General features: G+C 41.1%; 1 protein-coding gene across 11 annotated transcripts in view; it reads left to right on the top strand.

Annotated features, from left to right (window-relative positions):
• The window catches only part of DMD (dystrophin), a 9,298,038-nt gene that overhangs the window by 8,477,218 nt on the left and 798,629 nt on the right, over positions 1 to 22,191 (top strand). Inside the window, exon 1 of one of the 11 annotated variants that reach the window (XM_044072403.1) lies at positions 15,844 to 15,927. The exons of the other annotated variants lie outside the window; for them this stretch is intronic. Coding sequence (XP_043928338.1) covers positions 15,884 to 15,927 — 44 coding nt within the window. The 5' untranslated portion in view covers positions 15,844 to 15,883. Of the gene's footprint in view, positions 1 to 15,843; positions 15,928 to 22,191 lie in introns of those variants that run through there. 11 annotated transcript variants of the gene reach the window in all.

The following is a 22,191-nucleotide window of genomic DNA, read 5'->3' as shown; positions in this document are numbered from 1 at the left end:
GCAATTTTATAATAACAAGACTGGAGTTTGGTTTTGAGAGAAGTGTATAAATTAGTAGAAATGGGAGCACCATAGAACAGAGAGGGGATCAGGTAGGTATTAGCTAGGGTTTTTTTGTATCTGGGTCCATAACGTTTTTATGTCTATAGAGTGTTCCTAGTTTGAAATTAGTTTTTTTAATTGCATTAAGTATATGTTGGTCAAACGTGAGTTTCTTGCCTAAGGTGACACCCAGTAGCTTTGCACTAGTTACAGTCTTTGAAGTTGGATTTTTTAGTTTTAGAAGTAAAAAGTAAAAGTTTAGTTTTGTTAATAATAGCTGTGCGTCAGTTAGCCATGATTCTATTGAGGTAAATGCTGTCTATGTTTTTTGAAGCAGGTTGTGCAGGTTGCTGGAGGAGGATATAATTGTAGAATCATCTGCATATTGAGTTAGTGTGCTGCAGTGGTGGCTGGTGACTTCAAATTAAAGGAGGGCTGCAGGAGACAGCTGAATGGGTGGGGCCAATGGGAAGGGGTGTGGCCAACTAGAAAGGGGTGGGGCTATGCTCAAAACCACAACAACTGGAACTTTAATTAAATATGCTGCCCTGGGTGCCAAACAGACATTACAAGAGTCCAATCAAGACAAAATGAAGCGTAGAAGAAAAAAATATTTCAATGCATTGGCTACATGACAACTTACTTAATATCCAGATGGAAACAGGTTGTGAGGCATGAAAAAATAAATTACTTTTTAAATACATTACTGGAATGCCAGTCAAAATCAAGTATAAAAAACAAGTTTTTGGTGGCCGAAAAGTGTGGTAAGAGTTGTAGCCTGGTATTGCAAGGGTGCTCTCTGGAGCCTTGAACCAGGTCTCAGTTACTGCACAGATATCGATGTTCTCCATTTTTAGGAGTGCCTCGAGATAGTGCATTTTGAGGTTTAGACTTCTAGCATTGAGTAGCATTACCTTCAGATTTTGCATGCTTGTACCTGTCACGGTGGTGGTTTTGTCCTTTGAACTTTGCCTAAAAAAGGCACTATAGGGGTGGCAAGAGTCTTAGCCAATAACCTGATTCCCAGGGGCGAGAGGTGCAGACCATCTCTGGCAAAGCATCGTGGTCTGTCGATCATGTCGTCCCAGGCAGACAGATACTGGATCCCCTTTGAATGACACCAGAAGCTTAGCCAATTGTTGAAGTTAATCATTTTGTCCTTATATTGTGGTATCATTCTAGGCGAAGGCAGGATGCTACTCAGGGCTAGGGTCATACCTGCCTGGGCCACATGATCCAAAAGCTCTTTCATGTCTCTTTTCATGTAGTCCAGGGAGGTACATCTCAAGTCATTCACTCCAACATGGACAATGACAGAGTCATATTTGTACTTGTTGTGGAGTGACTTGAGTGCATGCGTTATGTGGCGGATCCTGGCACCCGAAAGGCAGCTGACTGTAATTTTCTCCTTGTTCAACCTGGTGAGTGGGACATCAGTGTGCCGGACTGTAGAGTCACCTATGACTAAAGTGTTAGGTATGTTGTATTGCCTTAGGGGCTGTTGCTGGGTAGCACACTGGTGTTATGAGCTATGTGACACTTTGGTTGTGATTGGTGTTTGCATTTCAGCTTCAGAGGTCCTTGTTGCTTGGGCAGGTTACAGTTAAGGGCCTCTACATATGTGGATTTAGTGTTGCTATATGTGGGTGTTGGTGGTGTGGGTTTAGAAGGGCTATGTGTTGCTTTAGGTGTAGTGTGGGTGTTAACCTTCTCCTCTTAACTGTCTAGCACATTCTTGGGTGGAGAGAGCTTTGCTTCCATTTTGGCTATGTAAGTGCATCTCTCACAGGTTGTAGTGTTGGGTGGTAGGAGGAGAGGGTTGTCTGTGTACATGAGGCAATTGCTGCATTGCCCTAGTATGCCCAGATTCACCAGGTGGACAGGAGAAATCACTGGAAGCTGACCCTTGGACATGCCTGGTTTGGTGCTTTTTTTTCTTGTAAAGTACAGGAGCTGTTTTCCCTTACCTTAGCAAGGTACTTTGCAGTTATAGGCTGTTTAGTGCATACAATTAATTTCTCCTTATTAACAAGGAGAGTTGAGTGCTTATATCAGTTTAAGGCTTCCTAGTGCTTTCCAGCAGGTATTAGAGCAAGTGCTAGTCACAGGGATGCTTAAAGGTAAGATGAAAAAAATGCACACTGCAGTATACACTAGAGAAGTTAGATGTGAAAGTATGTAACTTACCTTTTACTTGTTTAAAAAGTTAAGGTTTAGTGGAAAGTTACTATTTTTAAAACAGCAAGATGGATTGAAAGGGGTGGTCACTTTTGTATTCTGGTACTATGGAATACAGTAGGATGGCCAATAAATTTAAATAGTTGAAGGGGAGGGATTTCAGAAATGATGATTTTGTGATTACTCACACAAGACAGTGAAAGCAGAGAGGAAATGAGATATATGGTCAAATTAACATAAGAGGCAGGCAACTAGAAAGACAGTGGTATTTAACAAGACAACTGTAACTGGGTGGGAAAAAATAAAAATTTCTGCCTGACTCAGAAGAGACAGAGCTGTGGTCTCTTTTGAAGTTTTAATATGCAGTTAAAGCAGAATGCAAGTAAAACACAAGGTAAATAAAACAAACCACAGTATTCAAAATATAAAAAGGCAATAAAGTAATACAAAATACCACAAATAAAAGCAAACTAACTTTTCCTTCACAGCAAAGTGTAGCAGAGTCTGGATGAGCCTTTCTGGTAAAGCAAATAGTGAAAACACCATGAAGGCAGATTGCTGCTGGAAGTTTAGGCCTGTGTGGTGATAAATCTTCAGTTTTTCAGTTTCCTGACACAGTTTTGTTATGTTGTAGTGTTTAAATCATCGTTTTATTTTTGAAGCCTTTGACTACATTAATACCTTGTCCACCATCTGATTGGTAACTACAACTGGAAAGTGGTTTCATTAATGACCACTCCAAGGCTTTGGCAATTCTTTCTTTGGCTTCTTCTAAGGCTGCCAAGTTGACATCATGCATCATATATTCCTTCCCAAAGTTTCTGGTTTTGAAGTATAAAATGTTACAGTGACACTCAGCTTCTATCCTGCTGACTATTCTACCATGTTGTACAAGTTCTCTTAGAGATGGCGGTCGACCTTCTCAATGAACCCACGTGTAATCTTGGTGTTGTCTGCAAACACACCACTAAAGTCCATTGCAGTACTCAATATACAGATTATGAGCAGGGTCATTCCCACCCAGGGTTGCCAGACGGCCCTATTTGGGCGGGACTGTCTCGAGATCAGCAGCCTGACCCAGAGTCCTGCACTGCCTGTTTAAATCCCGGGCAGCCCCCGCTTTGTTTTTTTTTTAATTGGCCCGTATACCAGCATACTGGCCAATCAAAAAATCGCAAAACAGAACTACTTCTGTTTAATGCGGAACTGCGATGTTCCGCATTAAACAGAAGTAGCCCCGTGTTTAGCGATTTTTGATTGGTATACAGGCCAGTCAAAAAAATTGCAAAACAGAGCTACTTCTGTTTAATGTGGAACTGTGATGTTTCGCATTAAACAGAAGTAGCTCCATGTTTATTTATTTTTGATTTGCAAACACAGACCTTTTTTTTTTTTTTTTTTTTTTTTTTTTTAAGTCTTCACTTTGTCCCTACCTGGCCAGTCAGAAATCTAGCAACCCTGTTCCCACCAATAATCTCTACAGTACCTACAACTGCTACTGGCATGGGGTCTAACAATGCAGCACCATCATCCACTGCATTTCCTTCTGTCAATCAACTGAAGTACCTCCTATCAGACTCTTAACATTTTCATTATATGACTCCACATTCTTCCAACAAACTGGGTTTGCTCAAAATCCAAAAAATGACTCCCCCACAGTACATTGGGTGCTAACTGCAAAGCTGGGCAGTGCCTTGTGGTTTACAGGGTGTCAGTTTCTGCAGTCAAATCTGCATATAGCTCTGACTTTTTAGTTATCAGAGAAGTTGGTCACTCCCATCTATCACAAATCAATTGCTTGTATGCTGTTCTGAAAATATATGCACATTTTACCAGCTGGAAACCTTCTTCCTTCTTACACTATACATATAAACTTTTTGTTTCATGCTTCTAACTTGTAACATATCTTCCTTGGTGTACTGCTTTCCTTTTCTATTTTCAGTCCTCATTCATTTGGTTTCCTTAAGAAGGGTGATTGCCACTGTACAACAATCCATTGTTTTCACCTTTCTGATTTGTAGAGAAGGGCCTTCACAGCAATGCAGATTAATGTGTTTGTGTTATAGCACATTCTCCTGTTTCAGAGAACCGAGCCCATATTTGTTGATTTTGGAGTGAACAGATGGTTTCTCTGTAAGAGATTACACACCTCATACCGAGGCAGACTAAACCAATTACTGTGAAATAAGATTTTCTGGAGTACTACGTATGTTTCTCCAGGAGCTCTCATGACTATTGGAATGCATGCTTTACACAGCCTATTACTGGCTTCCACGTAGAATTAAATCTATAGCTGTCCAAAGATACCTTTCAGCTGTCTAGATTTTCGCAGAATGTCTAGATTTTTGCCTCCTATTTGTTCCTCATAAAATGTTTGGTTTTCTAGATAATAATTGAGGATTAAAGTCAGTAAATAATGCTATATTCTTGAGTTTCAGACTTCCTATTTCATCGAAAAATGCATGCTAAAACACAAATCCTGTTATCCTAGCAACTTTCTAAGTTTATAAGAGCAGTAATTAAAATCCGTCCCCACTTCCAGGCCTTTGTCCCCCATTATCCTAGGCTTTGTCCAGATTTCGTCTTAAGAGAGCAAGGCTTAAGCTTAAGGAGGAGTTTATCCTTAAGTGCTGGTTGTAAAGAGAAAGGAGGTATAGTAGAGTATTGGTAAAGGGTAGATACGGTGTTGTTGTCATTATTGGTTGTTTGGGGGGGGGGATTTTTGTAGTTATTGGAATTTGTATTAGAGTTAAGCCTGAGACTGGTATAGCTATACTGTCAGTGAAGTGGGTATTAAACATTTTAGTTATTTCTGTAGGTGTCTTATCTGGGTTTGGAGATGGATTTTGTGTGAACCCCCGGGGGGGGGGGGGGGTGATGCGATAGTTTTCCTGAAAGTTTGTGGGTTGTTTTCATGGTTAGTTAATTGCTGTGAAAAATATTTTTTATCTACATTCACTGATTTTTTGGCTTTATTATGTAGTTGCTTGTAGTTTTACAAGTTGGCATAATTTTTTTTTATTTTTCAGCCAATTTTCCCAAGCCCTGTCTCTAATTTGTAATATTTGTTTGGTTGTTTTGGTTAGCCAAGGTGCATGATTAGCTTTAGTTCTTTTTGTTTTAAGAGGGCCTAAGTTGTTGAGGCTATCTAGGAATGTTTTATTGAAATAACCGACTGTGTAATCTAGGGGTAGAGTTTTTAATGTGGACCAGTTAAGTTATTTTAGTATGTTATTAAACTGGTTTGGACTGAAATTTGTTAAATTTCTGGATGTTTTGTAGCTATGAGTTTTAGGCATTTGGGAGGTGGTTCTATAAGTATAAGCAGGTAGATGGTCACTTAAAGTATTGGGAAGTGTATTGGAATTTGAGTATTTGAGAGGGTCAGAGACGAGGATCCATTTAAGGACTGAGCTTAGGTTGCTGCTGTTTTGTATTCTAGTAAGTGAGGTGTTCAGTTGAATGATGGATACTATTTGCTGGTGAGTCGGTAGATAGATTTGACCAGTTAATATTGACATCTCCCATGAGTACTGTATCATAAGAGATGTTTTTGGAAACCCATGAGAGAAAATCTTTTAGAACAGGAATGTTTTGGCCTGGGGAATACATGTTGTTTGTTTTTTACTGTTTATTTTCAATGATGCTATGAGTATTTCAGCATTACCAAATGTAGGAATAGCTTTAGAGAGTGGGTAAAACTGTATAATTGTTGGGACAGATTAAGGCTGCACCTGCTACTTTTTTGTTTATTCTATCTTTTCTTAGTATGCTATAGCCTGTTTCATTAAGGTGAAGGGAGTTTTTGTTGTGGTTGGCTAGAGATTTTTTTATCAAAAATGAGGCCAGATATATCTTTGGGGTATGTTCTAAGGAGAAGTCAAGAATCTCTCACTTTAAAGAAAACTATGTTAGCATTGGTGACCCAAGTCAACAATGTTGACAGTGAAACAAAGGCAGTCCAACTGTCCATAATGCTGGGTTGAAAACTGTTGATGTTCATCGTGTTTCACTGTTGCAGTCATTACAGCAGGGTTATCCTGTGGGCAGCCTACCCGCAGTTGGCCTGAATTCCAAAGTTGAGGTCCGGCGTCGGTTGCTGTCACCTCCTCCCTGACGTCAGTGCGCCAGGGGTATAAAAGATGCAGCCGACGCCATTTTCTCCAGTCTTTCTTGCCGCGCAGTGCCCAAAGCAAAAGCAGTTCGCAAGTGCCGGTCGGCCGACTCCTGAGATTTTCGTGTTCAAATTTCAGATCCTAAGTCTTCATTAAAAGCTAAGTACCCCATTGGGGAAACTTTTTTTTCTTGCTCCAGACCGATGTCAGAAAAAGTTAATAATTGTATTTCTTGTGGGAAGCAAATACCTCATAAGGACTTCCATTCTTACTGTATTCCTTGCCTAGGCCCTGATCACGACGTTGCTAATTGTTGGTTTCGTGCTAGATTTAACCAATGCACTGTTAAGCATCGGTACGATTTTGCATGTCACTATTTTGGCAGAAGATTCAATTACACTATGTCGTCGGATAGCCATCTGACTACCGCAGTTCAAAAGAAACGCAAAGAAAAATAAAAAAACAGGCATCCGAGGTCCAAAACTGACGACAAGGCTTCTTCTAAGCCTGTCACCAGTTCTCAGTGAGGCACTTTCGCAGCCCCTGACACCCGCTACTTTAGAGCCGCAGGCCGTTTCCGACTCCTACGTGGAGCCAACTAAGCCGCTGGAAACTCAAGGTATTGGAACCTCGGAAACTAATCCCTCAGATGGGTCCGGAGCCGCTGAGCAGGCATCGGCTTCTGAGGGTGTTTTCAGGCCTACACAGTTATATATTAAAATGACTTCAGCTTCAAAGGTAAAGACTAAAGCACCTCTAAAGACAAAGAAACAAGTACAACAGCCCCATGGACAGGCCTCCATGCCTAAAGGACAGATGCTCAAAATGGCCGAAGACCTAATTACTTTGATCAGGGGTTCCCATCCCCCTCCTGATAAGAGGCCTAGGCAAGAGACAGAATATGAATCTTCAGATAAGGTTTCCATTTCTTCTGATTCCTCTTCTAATCAGGAATACTCTCTTCCTCCCTATGAGGATCCTGATGCTGAAGAATCTATCCCATCAGCCTCTCCTCCTGAGGATTATTCTTTTGGGGAAACTCTGCATACCATGAGGGAGCATTTCCACCGGGAGAGCCAAGATTATTCAGAATCTAAAAGGCTCAGAGACTTCCTTTTACTACCTCAGCACAGGCCCCTTGCTATTCCACCTGTGTTAGACATTGTAGATGATGTATTTTCAGAGTCCATTCTGACTCCTGACTCTTTACCTCCAGCTCCTGTTAGGCCAGACAGATACTACAGGGTTCCTGATTCACATAAATTTCTTTTTAAGAACCCTGCTGCTGACCCAGAAACTATCTCTCAGGGTCCAAAAGGGGTCAAGGCTTGCACTGCAAAGAACCCTACCCCCTCTGACAGGGATTCTAGGGCACTGGACAAATGGGGAAAAAAGATTTACACTTCTGCTACCTTGGCTATAAGGGCTTTAAATTGTCAGTTTCATATGCTTAAATATCAGCAATATATTATGTCACTGCTTAAACAGAAAATGTTGATAAATTCTGAATGTGCAGAAAACAAAAGAAATGCAGGATTTATTGCATGCAGCCTAACAAGTGGGAAAGCATACTTTGCAATGTGGTTTTGATTCTCTGGAGGCCTCCTGCAGGGCCACTGTTACGGGGTCTGTCATTAGGAGGCATGCTTGGTTAAAGGAACAGAATCTGCCTGATCATGTTAAAGCAAAATTATTAGATGCTCCATTACAGCATGATACCTTGTTTGGTGTTAAAGCAGAAGAGGCATTGAAGAAAATGGAGGACAAAGCTAAATCTATGCAAACAGTTAAGGATTTCTTAACAGGTACAGCCTCCAAGATTTAGCAGGCACTGGCCTACAAAGAATTGGTCCTTTCCAGTGTCAGACAGGCCACAGAGGCAGATACAGATGCCCTAGAGGCAGATCCCAGCCCCAAGGCTCATACAGGTCTAAACAATGGGGTACTTCTACCTCCAAAAGCGGAGAAGACAAATCACAGCCATACAGGAAACAGTCCCAATGACTTCCCCCTGCCTGCGCCAAGCACTTAACTTCTGTTAGCACCTTTAGGGGGAAAACTAGCACTTTTTTCTCAAAATTGGCATGTAATAACCCAGGACAAATAGGTCTTGGATATAGTGTCACAAGGCTACAGGTTTCACTTTCACACCCTGCCAAGGGCAGACGGTTTGCCAGACCTGCCAAAATATCAATGGGCAGAGGCACAAAAGCAAGTGTCATCCCTCATGCACATGAGAGCCATTCAGCAAGTACCACAGCAATAGCAGGGACAAGGATTTTACTCAAGACTGTTCTTGGTGCCCAGAAAGGACAAAGCCAGGAGACCAATACTGGACCTAACTATTCTAAACACATATCTGGATATTCCAAGATTCAAAATGTTGACTCTGCAGCAGCTTCTGCCCATGCTGGACAAGAAGGCTTGGCTTGTGACTTTAGACCTAAAAGAGGCATACCTGCATGTCCCAATCAGACAATCATGCAGAAGATACATCAGATTCATAGCTGGCTCAATGCACTACCAATTCTCTGCACTGCCCTTTGGCTTATCTACTGCACCCAGGGTCTTCACAAAATGCCTGGCTCCAGTAATTGCATTTTGCAGACAAAGATGAATACAAATATATCCTTACTTGGATGACTGCCTTAGTCAAACAGAGAACAAGGACATTCTACTACAACATCTGGCTTTTGTAAAAAGATTACTAACTTGCCTAGGGTACGCATTAAACGAAACAAAATCAAAACTAGTACCCTCTCAAGAGATAATATTCCTGGGTGCAAGCTTAAATACAACTGCCCAGATGGCTTATCTCACGCCAGACAAAGGCAACTGATTACTTATTTCAAAATGTTGCCAACAAAGACTCAGTTATCTGCAAGAAAAATTCTGCAGGCTTTGGGCTTCATGGCATCCTGCATTCTGCTAATTCCATATGCAAGACTGCATATGAGGAAACTTCAATGGTATCTAAAAAGTGTTTGGACTCAACATTGCCACAGCCTAGAAACAATAATTACCCTCATTCCCTGCCTGCAACAGGAGTTTCGATGGTGGGCAAAGGCCTGTCACCACAACAAGGGGCAGCCATTCGCTTTACCCACAGCCAGGCAGATATTAACAACAGATGCACCAGATTATGCCTGGGGGGCCCACATGGCAGGAAGATGTATTCAGGGCACATGGTCCACAAGCCAAATGCATCTACAGATCAACCAAAAAGAGATGCTAGCTGTTCAGAATGCCCTGACAGCCTTCAAGGATCTACTTCATCTGGGACAACTACTGATAAAGACGGACAATACTACAGTCATGTGGTACATAAACAAGCAGGGAGGCACTCATTCCTACCCCCTATGCAGACTAGCCATGACTTTGTGGGACACAGCATTGACTTACCAAGGACATCTGCAGGCACAATTCCTGCCAGGAAAGATAAATACTCTGGCAGACGAACTAAGCAGAAACCTCATGGATCCCCACGAGTGGAAATTGGATCCGCAAGTCTTCAGCATGATAACAAGGAATTGGGGATGCCCGGACATAGATCTATTTGCTTTCCCTCACAACTGCCGACTAAAGAGATTCTGCACAAGGACTTATCACAAGCAAGCATGGAAAGTGGATCTATCGTTCAGCTGGAAAAACTTAACAGTATATGCCTTTCCTCCACTGCCTCTCCTCCCCAAGGTACTCCTAAAAGTCGGAGAAGAGAAGCCAAAAATGATACTGATTGCCCCAGACTGGCCCCGCCAGAACTGGTACCCAATCCTAAGGAACTTGTATCAGTTCCCAGCCTGGACATTACCTCATATTCCTCACTTACTGTCCCAACACGACAAACAGATCCTGCACAGCCAACTCAAGACCTTAAATCTGGCAGCATGGCGGATAATGTAGTCATTCAAAACACACCTTTCTCTAAAGCGGGGATGGGTGTTATTTTGGAGGCCAGGAGGCCTAGTAGCAGAAAATCTTATGCTGAAAAATGGAAGAGATTCTGTGCTTGGAACCAGGCAGGGATTAACATGACTGTACCAAATATTCCTCGGATTTTGCAATATTTAACTGAGATGCTGGACAAAGGCCTATCCTTTTCATCAATTAAGATTCATGCCTCTGCCATTTCAGCTCATTACAATACAGAGCCACTTATTTTATCTCATCCTTTATTAAGGCAGTACCCCTGAGGAGCCAAAAACCTAAGGCCTCCAAGGAGATCACCAATACCTGCATGGGACCTCAATTATGTCTTGGAAAAACTCACCCTGCCTCCTTTTGAGCCAGCTGCTACAGCTGATATATAATTTTTATCATGGAAAACAGCTCTGATCCTAGGAATAACCTCTGCAAGACAAGTCTCAGAGCTACAGGCACTCATGACTGTGGAACCGTTTATCATTTTCCATCCAGATAGGGTTTCTCTCAGGACAAACCCGACATTTATGCCTAAGGTAGTGTCCAGTGTGGCCCTTAACCAAACTATTCATTTGCCCACCTTTTACCCAAACCCACAGAATAAGGGTGAGAGACTTCTGCATTCTTTGGACATACACAGACAGCTGCGCTTCTACTTGGACAGAACCAAAGCTTTCAGAAAGACTGAGCAATTACTAGTGGCATATGCTGCAGGATCACAAGGAAAGGCTATCTCAAAGCAGACTATTTCAAAGTGGATAGGCCACTGCATTTGTTTCTGCTATTCACAACATGGCAAATCAGCGCCTAAGAGCATTAGGCCACATTCAACCAGAGCAGCAGCCACTTCAGCAGCCTACCTCAGAGGAGTACCAACCAAAGACATTTTAGAGGCTGCAACCTGGAGTTCAGTGCACACTTTTACAAAGCACTATCACTTACCACTCTGCTCTAAATCCAGGGCAGGCTTTGCCACTGCAGTTCTGCAGGGCCTCATAGCCGCTCCTAATCCTATTTAGCTCCAGCCTCCCAACCTTAGCTTTGGGAATCAACCCAATTGTAATGACTGCAACATGAAACACGATGAACATAGTATAGTTGTGTACACTTACCATAAATGTAGATGTTTGAGTGTATTCACTGTTGCAGTCCAGGTTACCCTCCCACCATTCCCCTTATCTTTGCTGGAACTTATCTGTACTTCTCTATTCTATGCAACCTATGTGATGTATTTGCCTGTAGATGAAGTAAAAATTTACCTTGGTGCATGCATGCTTTATTGACATATTTTTAGCCTACCCTTTTTGGGTCACCTGACATCTGGGGCAAGAAAAACTGAAGAAAATGGCGTTGGCTGCATCGTTTATACCCCTGGCGCACTGACATCAGGGAGGAGGCGACAGCAACCGATGCCGGACCTAGACTTTGGAATTCAGGCCGACTGCGGGTAGCCTGCCAGCAGGATAACCCAATTGTAATGGCTGCAACAGTGAATACACTTGAACATCTACATTTATGGTAAATACACAACTGTACTTTACTAGGGGTGACTTTTCAGAAATTATCATGGAGTAGCTCGATGAATGGATATTTCTGCCTGGGTTTTAAGGGAAAATTTGTTGAATTTAACTCTCCGGCATTTGTGCACAGTTGCATGGCAGTGCATAGTGTTGCACAACGTCCAAACATGATGCAGGGCCTAAATGCCAGAAGCTAAAACTTAAAAAAAAAAAAAACAAAATTCAAGCAGACCAATGAGGATGCTTATTCTAAGCCCTAGACTTTTACCAGTCAGGTGCCAATCAAACACGATTCTCTCATGAAAATGCATATAGGCCTCATCCAATCCAAGATAGCCTGGAAAATGTGCTCAGAACAAACAAACAAACCACTACGAACAGTTCCGGAAGCAGCAGGCCTGGACATGGACTATACTGCAGCTAATAGCTACCATAGTTTCAGTGGGAAACACTATATAATATTTAACACAGCAGAAAAATAGCAGTGGGACACTGAAAAAAATGTTTAAAACAGCAGAAAATGAGCCAGGAGGCTCTAAAGTATGATTTAAACAGTTAACAGATCAGTTAAGTACTGCTTGGTGGGAAAACCAAAGCAGGCAGAACAGATGGCTTTAAAACAGTGAAAAAATATCAGTAAATTCTTGACAAACAGTGGAAACAACAAAAACGCTCACTAAATAGTGAAAACAGTAATAAGATATGATTTTACAGGCACAGTGTAGGAAGCAATTAAGTTCAAGCATTAAGCAGCCTGGCAAAACTACAAGGCACTTGAGTCTCTGGCTTTGAGATGATCATTTTCAAGAGCTTGGGATTCAAGCTCCTGTAGTGAACCCAGTTATTCCTTTAGAGATAACTTGCAGTTCTTTAAGCTGTACGGCTTAGTCTTTATTCACAACTACAGCATCCAGTCCATGCCTCTCAACTGTCTAGATTTTTGCAGAATGTCCAGAGTTTTGCCTCATATTGTTTATCTGTTCCTCAGAAAATTTGTGGTTTTGATGCAAATCACTGGGAGGACCTAAGGATTGAAGTCACTACATAATGACATTACATTTGAGTTTCAAACTTCAAATCCTTCAGAAAATGCATGTTAACACAAAACCTGTTATTCTAGCAAGTTTCTAAGTTTGTAAGAGCAGTATGTAAAATCTGTATCTTTTTTTTGGGCCCTTGCCCCCCCTCCCCCCATTATGTCAGGCTTTGTCCAGATTTCTTGAACTAAGAGGTTGAGAGGTATAATCCACTCTTCCTGCCGTCCTTTTTTGGTTTTGGCATGTAATTTTGGACTTTTGAGGCAGATCCATTTGTCTCATGTGCTTCTTCTAACTAGAGGACATCTTGTGTGCCTAGGATCTTATAGGAGATCTCTTCCTGGCATCTCTCTGATGAGACACAGAATTCTTTTAGCAGTATTTTTTGAAAGAGGTTTTCCCTGGGTAATATGCTGTGCATTCTTTTTATAACTTTCAGGGAACATGACATGTCTTTCCCTTGTAATTATTTTGGTGAGTAGAATTTATGGTCTATGTCCACCGTATGGGACCTCTACACATCTTCATCATCTGTGATGCAGTTCTAGTTCTTCTAGCTATTTGAATTTAAAGGTTTAAGGTCTTGATAGCATCCTGCAGCTTATTGCTTGTCCTCTGTCCAGGCACACAGATGGGGGGCTTTGTTGTTGTTTCCTTTGTAAATAGCTCTATTCATGACATTTCCCTGGCTTCAGAAAAGGCTACTTACACTATTTCCTCATTTAACCTTAACACTGTGTTCATCTGTCTTTTTTTCCGTAGAACAGATACTTCGGCAGTAAGTTTTCAGACAGTTAACCCTTGTTATCATATTTCAAAGACAGCACTATTTGGGGTTCTCTGCCCAGTTCCAGTAGTTGTTTATTGGTTTTGTTCCATGTGGCATAGGACTTTGGCCAACAAGGATCTTAATGGGAAATTTTCAGGTTATGCTGTATCTTGTTTTTCTGGGTCTATATCACATAGTTGAAGTCTTATAACTTTGAACACGTAATGTTCGAACCATTATGTTCGAAGTTACAAAACTTCGACTATGGAGGAAAAAAAAAACTATGGAAAACAAAATAAACTGTTTTAAGCAGGGGGGCAAGCCCCCCTGCACCCCCACACCCCCCACTACTTAAATATACCAACTCCAAGATCGCACACCATTGAACAAAATGAAAACCTCCACTTACGGAGATTTCCATTCAAACACTCAAACTTTTACAAATTCGAACTTATGGTCTCGACCATATGAAGCTCGAACTTGTAAAAGTTCGACTACGTGATAGGAACCCTGTTTTTCTTCCCTTTAGGATTCAAAAGATTTAGCTATTTGCTTGTCTTTTTCAGGGGGGGGTGGGTTCTGTCAGGCCACGGAATATGAATTACCAAATGCACGTTTAGCTTTTTGTTCATAATTTAACAGCTTTTCCCTGCATTATACTTTTACTGTCTGTTGGACTCCTGTCTGCCTCTGCTGTTGTTATGAAGTTAGATCACCCTTTGTCTAGTAGCAGCTTTTTGGTTATTCCTCTTTATCTTGAGAAAATTTGTCATTAACCATGGGCTGTACTCACCTTTGATGTCTTGCATTCTGTACTGATTCTCTGGGCCCTTCCTTCTTCTTGACAAACTCCCTGGTTGATTTAGTACCTCATCTTATGTGAGGCAGATGTTTTGTTTATATACAGCTTGACAGCCTGCTGTGTCCCATAGCTTATTCATTTTTTGAGGCTGTTTCTTCATATGTACTACTCTATGTGAAGAACACTTGGTTTACTTCTGCTAGTCTCGACTAATGATACAAGATCATTTGAACTTTCATTTTCGTGACATGGTTTGCAGTCCATTTTCTGTCACTTTCTTGAATGAGGATTAGTTTCTATCTTCTTTACATATGTGAGACTTTCACAGGTCAAATATCTCTTCTACGGATCTCTCTTGGAGATTGCCTTACAGTAAGTCATTGTTAGCAATCACTCAGCAATTTTGCTGACTGCCCTTGCTCTGAGCAAAGTCACTTTATAACATTCTGTGCGTCCTGGATGCCTTTACTATTTTTGTTAGCACAACATCCTCAGGAAGGATATTTTATGGATACAGTAACTTGTTGTGAAAAAAGTGCTTTTTAACATTGCCCCTGACTCATAATATCACATGAATGTTTTCTTCTTATATGATTTTACACCATGTGTGCAAACATCAAGCCTCCGTCCAATCAGATGTGACATATTCATTCCTCTCATTATCACATTTCTTCCTCTAGCTTCTTTGTAACCAGTTGGTTGGCATCCTCCCTAATAAGTGAAGAAGAGCCTTATTTGTTTGTTGTAGAGGGTTAGGTGCCAGAGGTATGAACAACCACATTAGCCTGAAAAGATTTTTTTTGTCCTGATCTGATTCCCTTTATTAGACTAAGATACCCATAAAAGTGTTGTGTGCCATAGTGTAACCCCTCCCAGACATCTGTCAGTACCTGCCCACCCAATACATAGAATTAATTACTTACTCTCTTGGGGTAAGCCATTGGGCTGCTAGTTGAATCTGTGTCTTGCCAGATTTGTAGATGACACTTTGTTTCTACACCAGAGGGTCATTCCTTAAGATGTCTTGTGTCTTGCAAGCAGGCTATACTGCTCGCTATTGTAGGAAATCTGTTACATTTCTCATAGCAAAGTCTTCCTGCCACCTGCTTCAGCGGTGTCTGAGTGGAGAAGCTGGGGAAGCTTATGCAGAAATGGTTTGGGGATTGATTTTTTTTTAAACAGCAAACTAATAAAAAAAAATATCAGAGAGAGTGCAGTTTTAAGTTCTCTCTCTTTAAATTAAGTAACCATTTTAAACGTCCACTCATCCCCCCCCCCCTTTAATTATCTTTTTGGTGGTACTTCCTTAGATAAAGGCAGCGTCTCAGCTGCTTCTATCCTGTAGCTGCTTTACCATGGTTACCTGTATGCATGGAAACCAGCTGATCAGTCCTTGAACAGCTGGTTTTCATGTACATATGACAACAGCATTGCACAGAATCTCGGAGAAGAAATATTGGGCCGTGCCTTATTCTGTGTATTCCTCTGGAGGCTGAGAAATGACAAAATATTTTGAAGATTTCACAAACTCTGTGTTTGTGAGGTAAGAGCAGACTGTACCTTTCTTTCAAGAATAAGACAATAATTTACTTAGCAGAAAGACTGACAGAAAAGAAAACTGTTGTGTAAGAGCTTGTGGGAGACTCCCACCAAGACATGTTAGCACATACTTGCTCTGATTTGCTTACAAGGAAGGTGGCATTGTTGAGGGTAGACTGTTGATGTAGACCCGAGTATGCCCATTTTATGCATTTTCTTTACCTTCAGAATAAATTGATAGTTGCTGCCTTAATGCCCTTGGCATGTTCTCTGGGAAGACCTGAATGATGAATATTTCAAGTGTGCAGAATTTTTAATGCTTTTCTCATTTATTATAGTGATAACAAAAGAGCAGACATAGCAAACTGCTTGCTTAAGGTTGCATAGAATACTGTTGTAATGAAGCACTCTCTGTTCTGCCATCTAATTAGGAATACCAGATTGGTCAGGATCATTGAGTGGGAAAACCAGAACAGGCAGGTGCTGAAGGAATGTGTATTTATGAGCTACTGAGTATGGAAAACACTGGACAAGCATGCATTTAAACTGGGGTGAGGCAGAACTGAAAAAAGGGCCATTAGAAAACACCTCTTCACATAAACTGATCCTGACATCAGTTTTGGTAGAATAATTAATTGTCTGTATCAGGATATCTGAAGTATGTTAGAGTATTCAACAATGTGATTAGGGGTATTGGCCTATTTCTTACATAGAGGCTGTCTGTGATTGCTCCACACAAACAAAAAAAAATCTTCTTCATTTGTCAAAGTTTTCTCACTGAAAGCATATTCACTTGTTTTACTTTGACCTCATTGTTATTGTTGCAAAGTACAGCATCATGTAACGTGGGTGGGTAGGGTGCAGTTCCATTTCTGAGAAAATATACAGCGTAATATACTGCTTGTCTGTATAACATGCACTACCATACTGGTCATTTGTTAAATGGAGTCCGGCATGCATGTTTCCATGTGTTTTAAAACAATGGCCTAAAACTGTATTCAGTGCAGAATAACAGATTAATGGGAATTGTAGCCTAAGTAGCTTAGAAGGTTGTTCAGTAATGACAGTGCTACTTAAATGATCTCATACTTTATTGTGAGATTGAAGCATTCCACACATTAGCATAAACAATTGTTAATTTGTTTTGCTGAATTATAGAATATTATATAACGCTTAAGGTGTCTAGCAGTAAAATGACATTCATCCATGCTAGAATGCTTATGCAGTACATGCTCTTTTAATGCTTTTAAGATAGTTTTTGACTGTCTTGATAGTATAGAGGAAGGTCTTCTCTTTTGATACTGGTAAATTGAGCTTCATTAGTGGTGTGGGTGTGAGATGGTGAAGATTGGGAAGCTATAGCACTTTTGTGTCAGTGATAGGACATGGTCACTGTTTCAGTAGGAGCATGCATTGATAGGACATGGTCACTGTTTCAGTAGGAGCATGCATTGATAGGACATGGTCACTGTTTCAGTAGGAGCATGCATTGATAGGACATGGTCACTGTTTCAGTAGGAGCATGCATTGATAGGACATGGTCACTGTTTCAGTAGGAGCATGCATTGATAGGACATGGTCACTGTTTCAGTAGGAGCATGCATTGATAGGACATGGTCACTGTTTCAGTAGGAGCATGCATTGATAGGACATGGTCACTGTTTCAGTAGGAGCATGCATTGATAGGACATGGTCACTGTTTCAGTAGGAGCATGCAAACTTTGTATTGAGAAGACAAGTTCATAGGCAAATACTAGGCTATTGGTCTGTAGACTGTCGCAAGCCTAGCTAATAACCGGAGATCAGAATCAAACCCTGCACCTTGAATCTGTGAGGTAAAGACCTTAACCATTATGCCAACCCCTCCCTCTAAGTGCTGTAACAGATATGCTTTTTTGTTTACAGAGAATGCTAACCAAAGAAGTTGCAGCTTGATATAGTCACAGATGCCTGCACACATTTTTTGTGATTTATGAACTTTCGTTATTAAATCATCACCAACCATTCTTTTGACAAGGCAGTAATTATTTCATAGGTTAATAGGTTCATAGGAGGTTACTAGGGTAGCGGCCCTAGAGCCGTTACAAGCCTAGACATGTTAATCCTGAGTTGCCTGAATTATCCTTAGTTAAATGGATGTAATTTCCAGAGCGAGTCTGTGATCAACACCAACTACCCTTGTCCATGAGGGATGTGGTGCCACCCCCAGGGTGAATTTGCAGTTTCCCATCTGTTTGTCCAGGTTATGCTTGAATAGGGTCAGTCAGGAGCTCTGCTTCACATGAATTTGAAATTTATTCCAGAGTAGTGGCAATCTCTGGGAGATATGTCCAGCATGTTCTGTTAATGTCACAGGCTAGGTTAAGATCCCTAGAGAGCATGACTCTTGTACCATTTGATTTGCAGATGTGCAGCAGTTCCAACAGGGCAGTGGCAGAGACTGTCCTGTAGGCCAGGCACAAGGAGCCTTTCAACTGCATATACGATACAGAGTACAGTGATAGGGCTTTCAGTCTATCCATGTATGTCATGGTTTGGAGGTCCTGTATTTTCTTGGTGAGAAACCTCTGTGGTCTCTCCAGCTGCTGCAGGTATCTGGTGAGGTACATGCAGAAGGAAGCATTGTACTCTATTAATGGTCTGATGAGAGCGGAGTGCAGTGTATTTATAACATACTTAGACCTGGAAGCGATGCCTTACTTATGAGATGTTCAACGTAGAAGATTTTCTTTACCACTGTGGAAACTTGTTGGTCGAAGTTCAGATTGCTATCTACCTGTGTTCCCAGATCTCACACCACTAGGGGATTGCTGTCATTATTGTAATTAGCAGGTAGTTCAGCTTTGGCAAAGGAGGATAATATTGCACTTTTTTGCATTTGTTTTTGAGTTTGGCTTTGGCACCAGTCATTTGTCTGTGTTACCTTCTCCTGTACTATGTTAACATCATTGGAGGACTCAATGATTGCACCCGATTTGCAGTCATCAGCAAACCTGGTAAGCCAATGGCTGTCTACTTTAGTCTGGACTTCTAAGAAATAGATTTCAAACAGTGAAGGGCTATACCTCTCAACCGTACCGAATTCTTCAGTATTTCACATTTTTGGGGGTAAAATAATAGGGTCCCATGAATTCCCGAGTGGCCCCTTCAAATCCCGATTTTGTTTTTTGTTTCTTGTTTTATTTACACACTGACGTCATCACACATTGCTTGCTGCCAGAGTGACTTAGAGGGCTTAAACTACAAAAAAAAAAAAAAAAAAAAACAAAAACAAAAAACAGTTGTTTAGTTCCACATTTTGTATGTCTGAGGGTATTGTGTGAATTGGTATTAGACTAGTTTTTCTAGTATTTTTCTCAGGGCTTGGTGGATTGATATGTGTCTAAAGTCATTGGCTGAAGTCGGGATGAGGGGTTTTGTAACATTCCGACCTTGGCTGCTTTTTATTGCTGTAGCATGATATCTTTAATAAGAGTTCTAATATTATCCTTAAGGTTGGACAGATTGTTATATGTCTGAAGTCAATGGCTGACTAGGGGTGGTCGTGGTGGGGGTTAGAATATGTCTGAGCATGGCTCCCCCCCCATTGTTATGGCATGAGCTTAAACTAAAAAAACAGTTGTTTAATGCCACAGCCCACCCACAACTTGTGAACCGGAGAGATGTTGTCAAGTTGACTTCTTGTTTGTGAGACATCAGTGAAGTCACAAGGAGATCTGCTGGATAGGTGATTTGCTAGGAAGGGATGGGAATGGAAGAAAATAGCAACAGGTAGTGGTATAGCGCAGCAGCTAGCAAACTTCTGCAGACTGCAGATTGAGACTGAGAAATGCAGCGTCTAAATTATCTTATCGAAGTTTCAGAATATCGAATCTGATATGGTCGACACCATATCATCGAATTCTGAAACATTGAAAGATAAAAAAAAAATGCCTAAACACAAAAATAAATAAAAACTTACCTTTGCTGTGCCCCCTGCACCCCCCCTACTTAAATATACCAACTCCGAGATCACACTACATTGTAGTAAACGGAAAATTTCCCCTTACGGGGATTTCCATTTACGCGCGCGATGACTTTCGCTTTTGACATTTTGTTGCTGACAGTATCAGCTTCGATATTGTCGGCCTTCGACAGGGTGAAGTAGAACCGAAATGCACACCTGCCCATTATACGATGATAGTTTTTGCTGTTTGCTAAGAGGATCCAATCATAGGTCTCAATCTTTTAGCACAAAAAATCTGGACAAAGACAAAAATAATGGGGGAAAATGCCCTAAAAATAGGGGCAAACTTTAAATATTGCGCTTATAAACTTAAGATAAGTTACTAGAATAAAAGTTTTTGTGTTATCATGCATTTTCTGAAGAATATGAAGTCTGAAACTCAAATATGTATCATTATTTAGTGAGTTCCATCCTTACTGATTTGCCACAAAAAATTCAGAAAACAAAATACTTTATGAGGAACAGAGCAAAAATGTGAAGGAGAAATCTGGACATTAACGTAAAGCAGAAATCTGGATGTTCTGCTAGAAATCTGTCTGGATATCTTGAAGGAGACGGGGAAATGAGCATGTTGGCCCATGAGCTGTTAACTCCACAGGAAAAACAAAACAAATGGCTGAACCGCCGGTGCCAGCTGATGGTACATATTGGCAACCCCGAGAGTGAGACACATAAATGCTGATGCTCCTTCTGTGGAAATAATTTGGCAGCTCCTGAAAAGATCCTTGTGCAAGCATAATCCTGTAAGTAACCATATATTAATTTAACACCCAGTGCAGTCCATTGTCCACTCATGCAAGAGTAAGCTTTCTGTTGTAGCCATTAAATCACTCCAGGTGAATGGGAATTGCTATTTCAAGAAGGGTGTCCTAGAGATAAGTCAGGTAAACATGAAAGGAATAACTTGGGAACCAATGTATGTGTAGGGTAGTTGTCCTTTTTATGTGAATACTAAACTTAGAAGTGCATAAATACTTGCCATGTAGGAATGGGGGGGTTGTCTTAAGAGAGGTTGGCTGGTTGCTTAAAAATTGAAAGGCACTGTGGGTTGTTAACAGTGGAGAGAAAAGGGGGCTGGGACCAGTTTTCACCTTTCAGGGTGCTTGTTTATGATGGGGTGACCCCTCCTGCTTGAATTGCTGTCTCACTCCTTCCATTTTGACTTTCTTTGCTCCATGGGAATGGAAAAGTATACCAGTAGGAATTGCAACCTTATTTGTAAATGTAGGCAGTAGACAATAAATGAATACGCAATGATTTATCATGCTATGTATTTGTTTAACCAGCTCAAGCAGAAGAACCGATCAAGCCAGGTTACAGTAATTGATATGCATTTAAGTTAAGAATTTCACTGTGTACCCACTTATAATGTAACATTGTTGATCCCTGGTTCTTTTTCATAAATTGTTAATCCTTCCTATATATATTATTTCTGCCCCTTTATTAAGTATTGGTAATTATCACCATTTATTATTTTTCGGCTACTTATAGTTCAGTCTATTTAGCGGTCCTGTGACTGTTCAGGCTTCACATGCTGGAAAACTAGTGAAGGGGTTGGGATTCCTTCTCTTCCTTGGGGGATTTACTTCTTGGGATCTTATTTAAGTACTGTGTGTGTGACATCTTCACCTAGCTCAGGAATCAGAATTCAGGAGGGATTATATCCCTTTACCTACCTTATTGGTTGCCAAGCATAGTGCAGCGCTCTCCTCTTCTGTCTTGAGCTCGAGGTGGGTGTGTGATTCAGCAGACGTGCACTGCTTACTGTGTATGAGAACACTCCTTGGTTGGGTGAGTCTGCTGCACTCAATTGATCTTTGTTGCACGGAGTCACAGTCCAGGGACCAGAGTCGGATCAAGGTCAAATGAGGACCTTAGAAAGTGGAATGCAAAGTGTTGTTTACATGTCTGTTGGCTACTAGTTTAAGATTTTTTGGAAATGTTGTAAGGGACTTTAACTGATGGTGTTTCTGGCAGTGGAATGTGCATTTTCACAGTTATTTTAATGTTGGTATCCCACAATGCCATCAGAGTGGATGGAGTTACATTATTGTGCATGTGAATTCTATGTTAATTAGTGCCCCGATTTTTGGCCAGTTGCGCCTGCTTTTTTGTGGACCTTTCTCCAGTAATATCTCCAGGCTGAGAGGTATGTTAAGGGCTCAGCACAGATCCTTATGGTATGCCACTGATGACAGGTCTACTGGTAGAGGTGGAATCACCAACTTTGGCAGTATGTCTTTTGTCGGTGAGCTGTTGGCT

This window comes from Protopterus annectens, chromosome 5.part0, assembly GCF_019279795.1.
Source record: "Protopterus annectens isolate FY-2018-M chromosome 5.part0, PAN1.0, whole genome shotgun sequence".
In the NCBI taxonomy this organism is placed as follows: domain Eukaryota; kingdom Metazoa; phylum Chordata; order Ceratodontiformes; family Protopteridae; genus Protopterus; species Protopterus annectens.
Note: the sequence above shows the minus strand (reverse complement) of the source record. Positions and strands in the feature narration are given on the sequence as shown.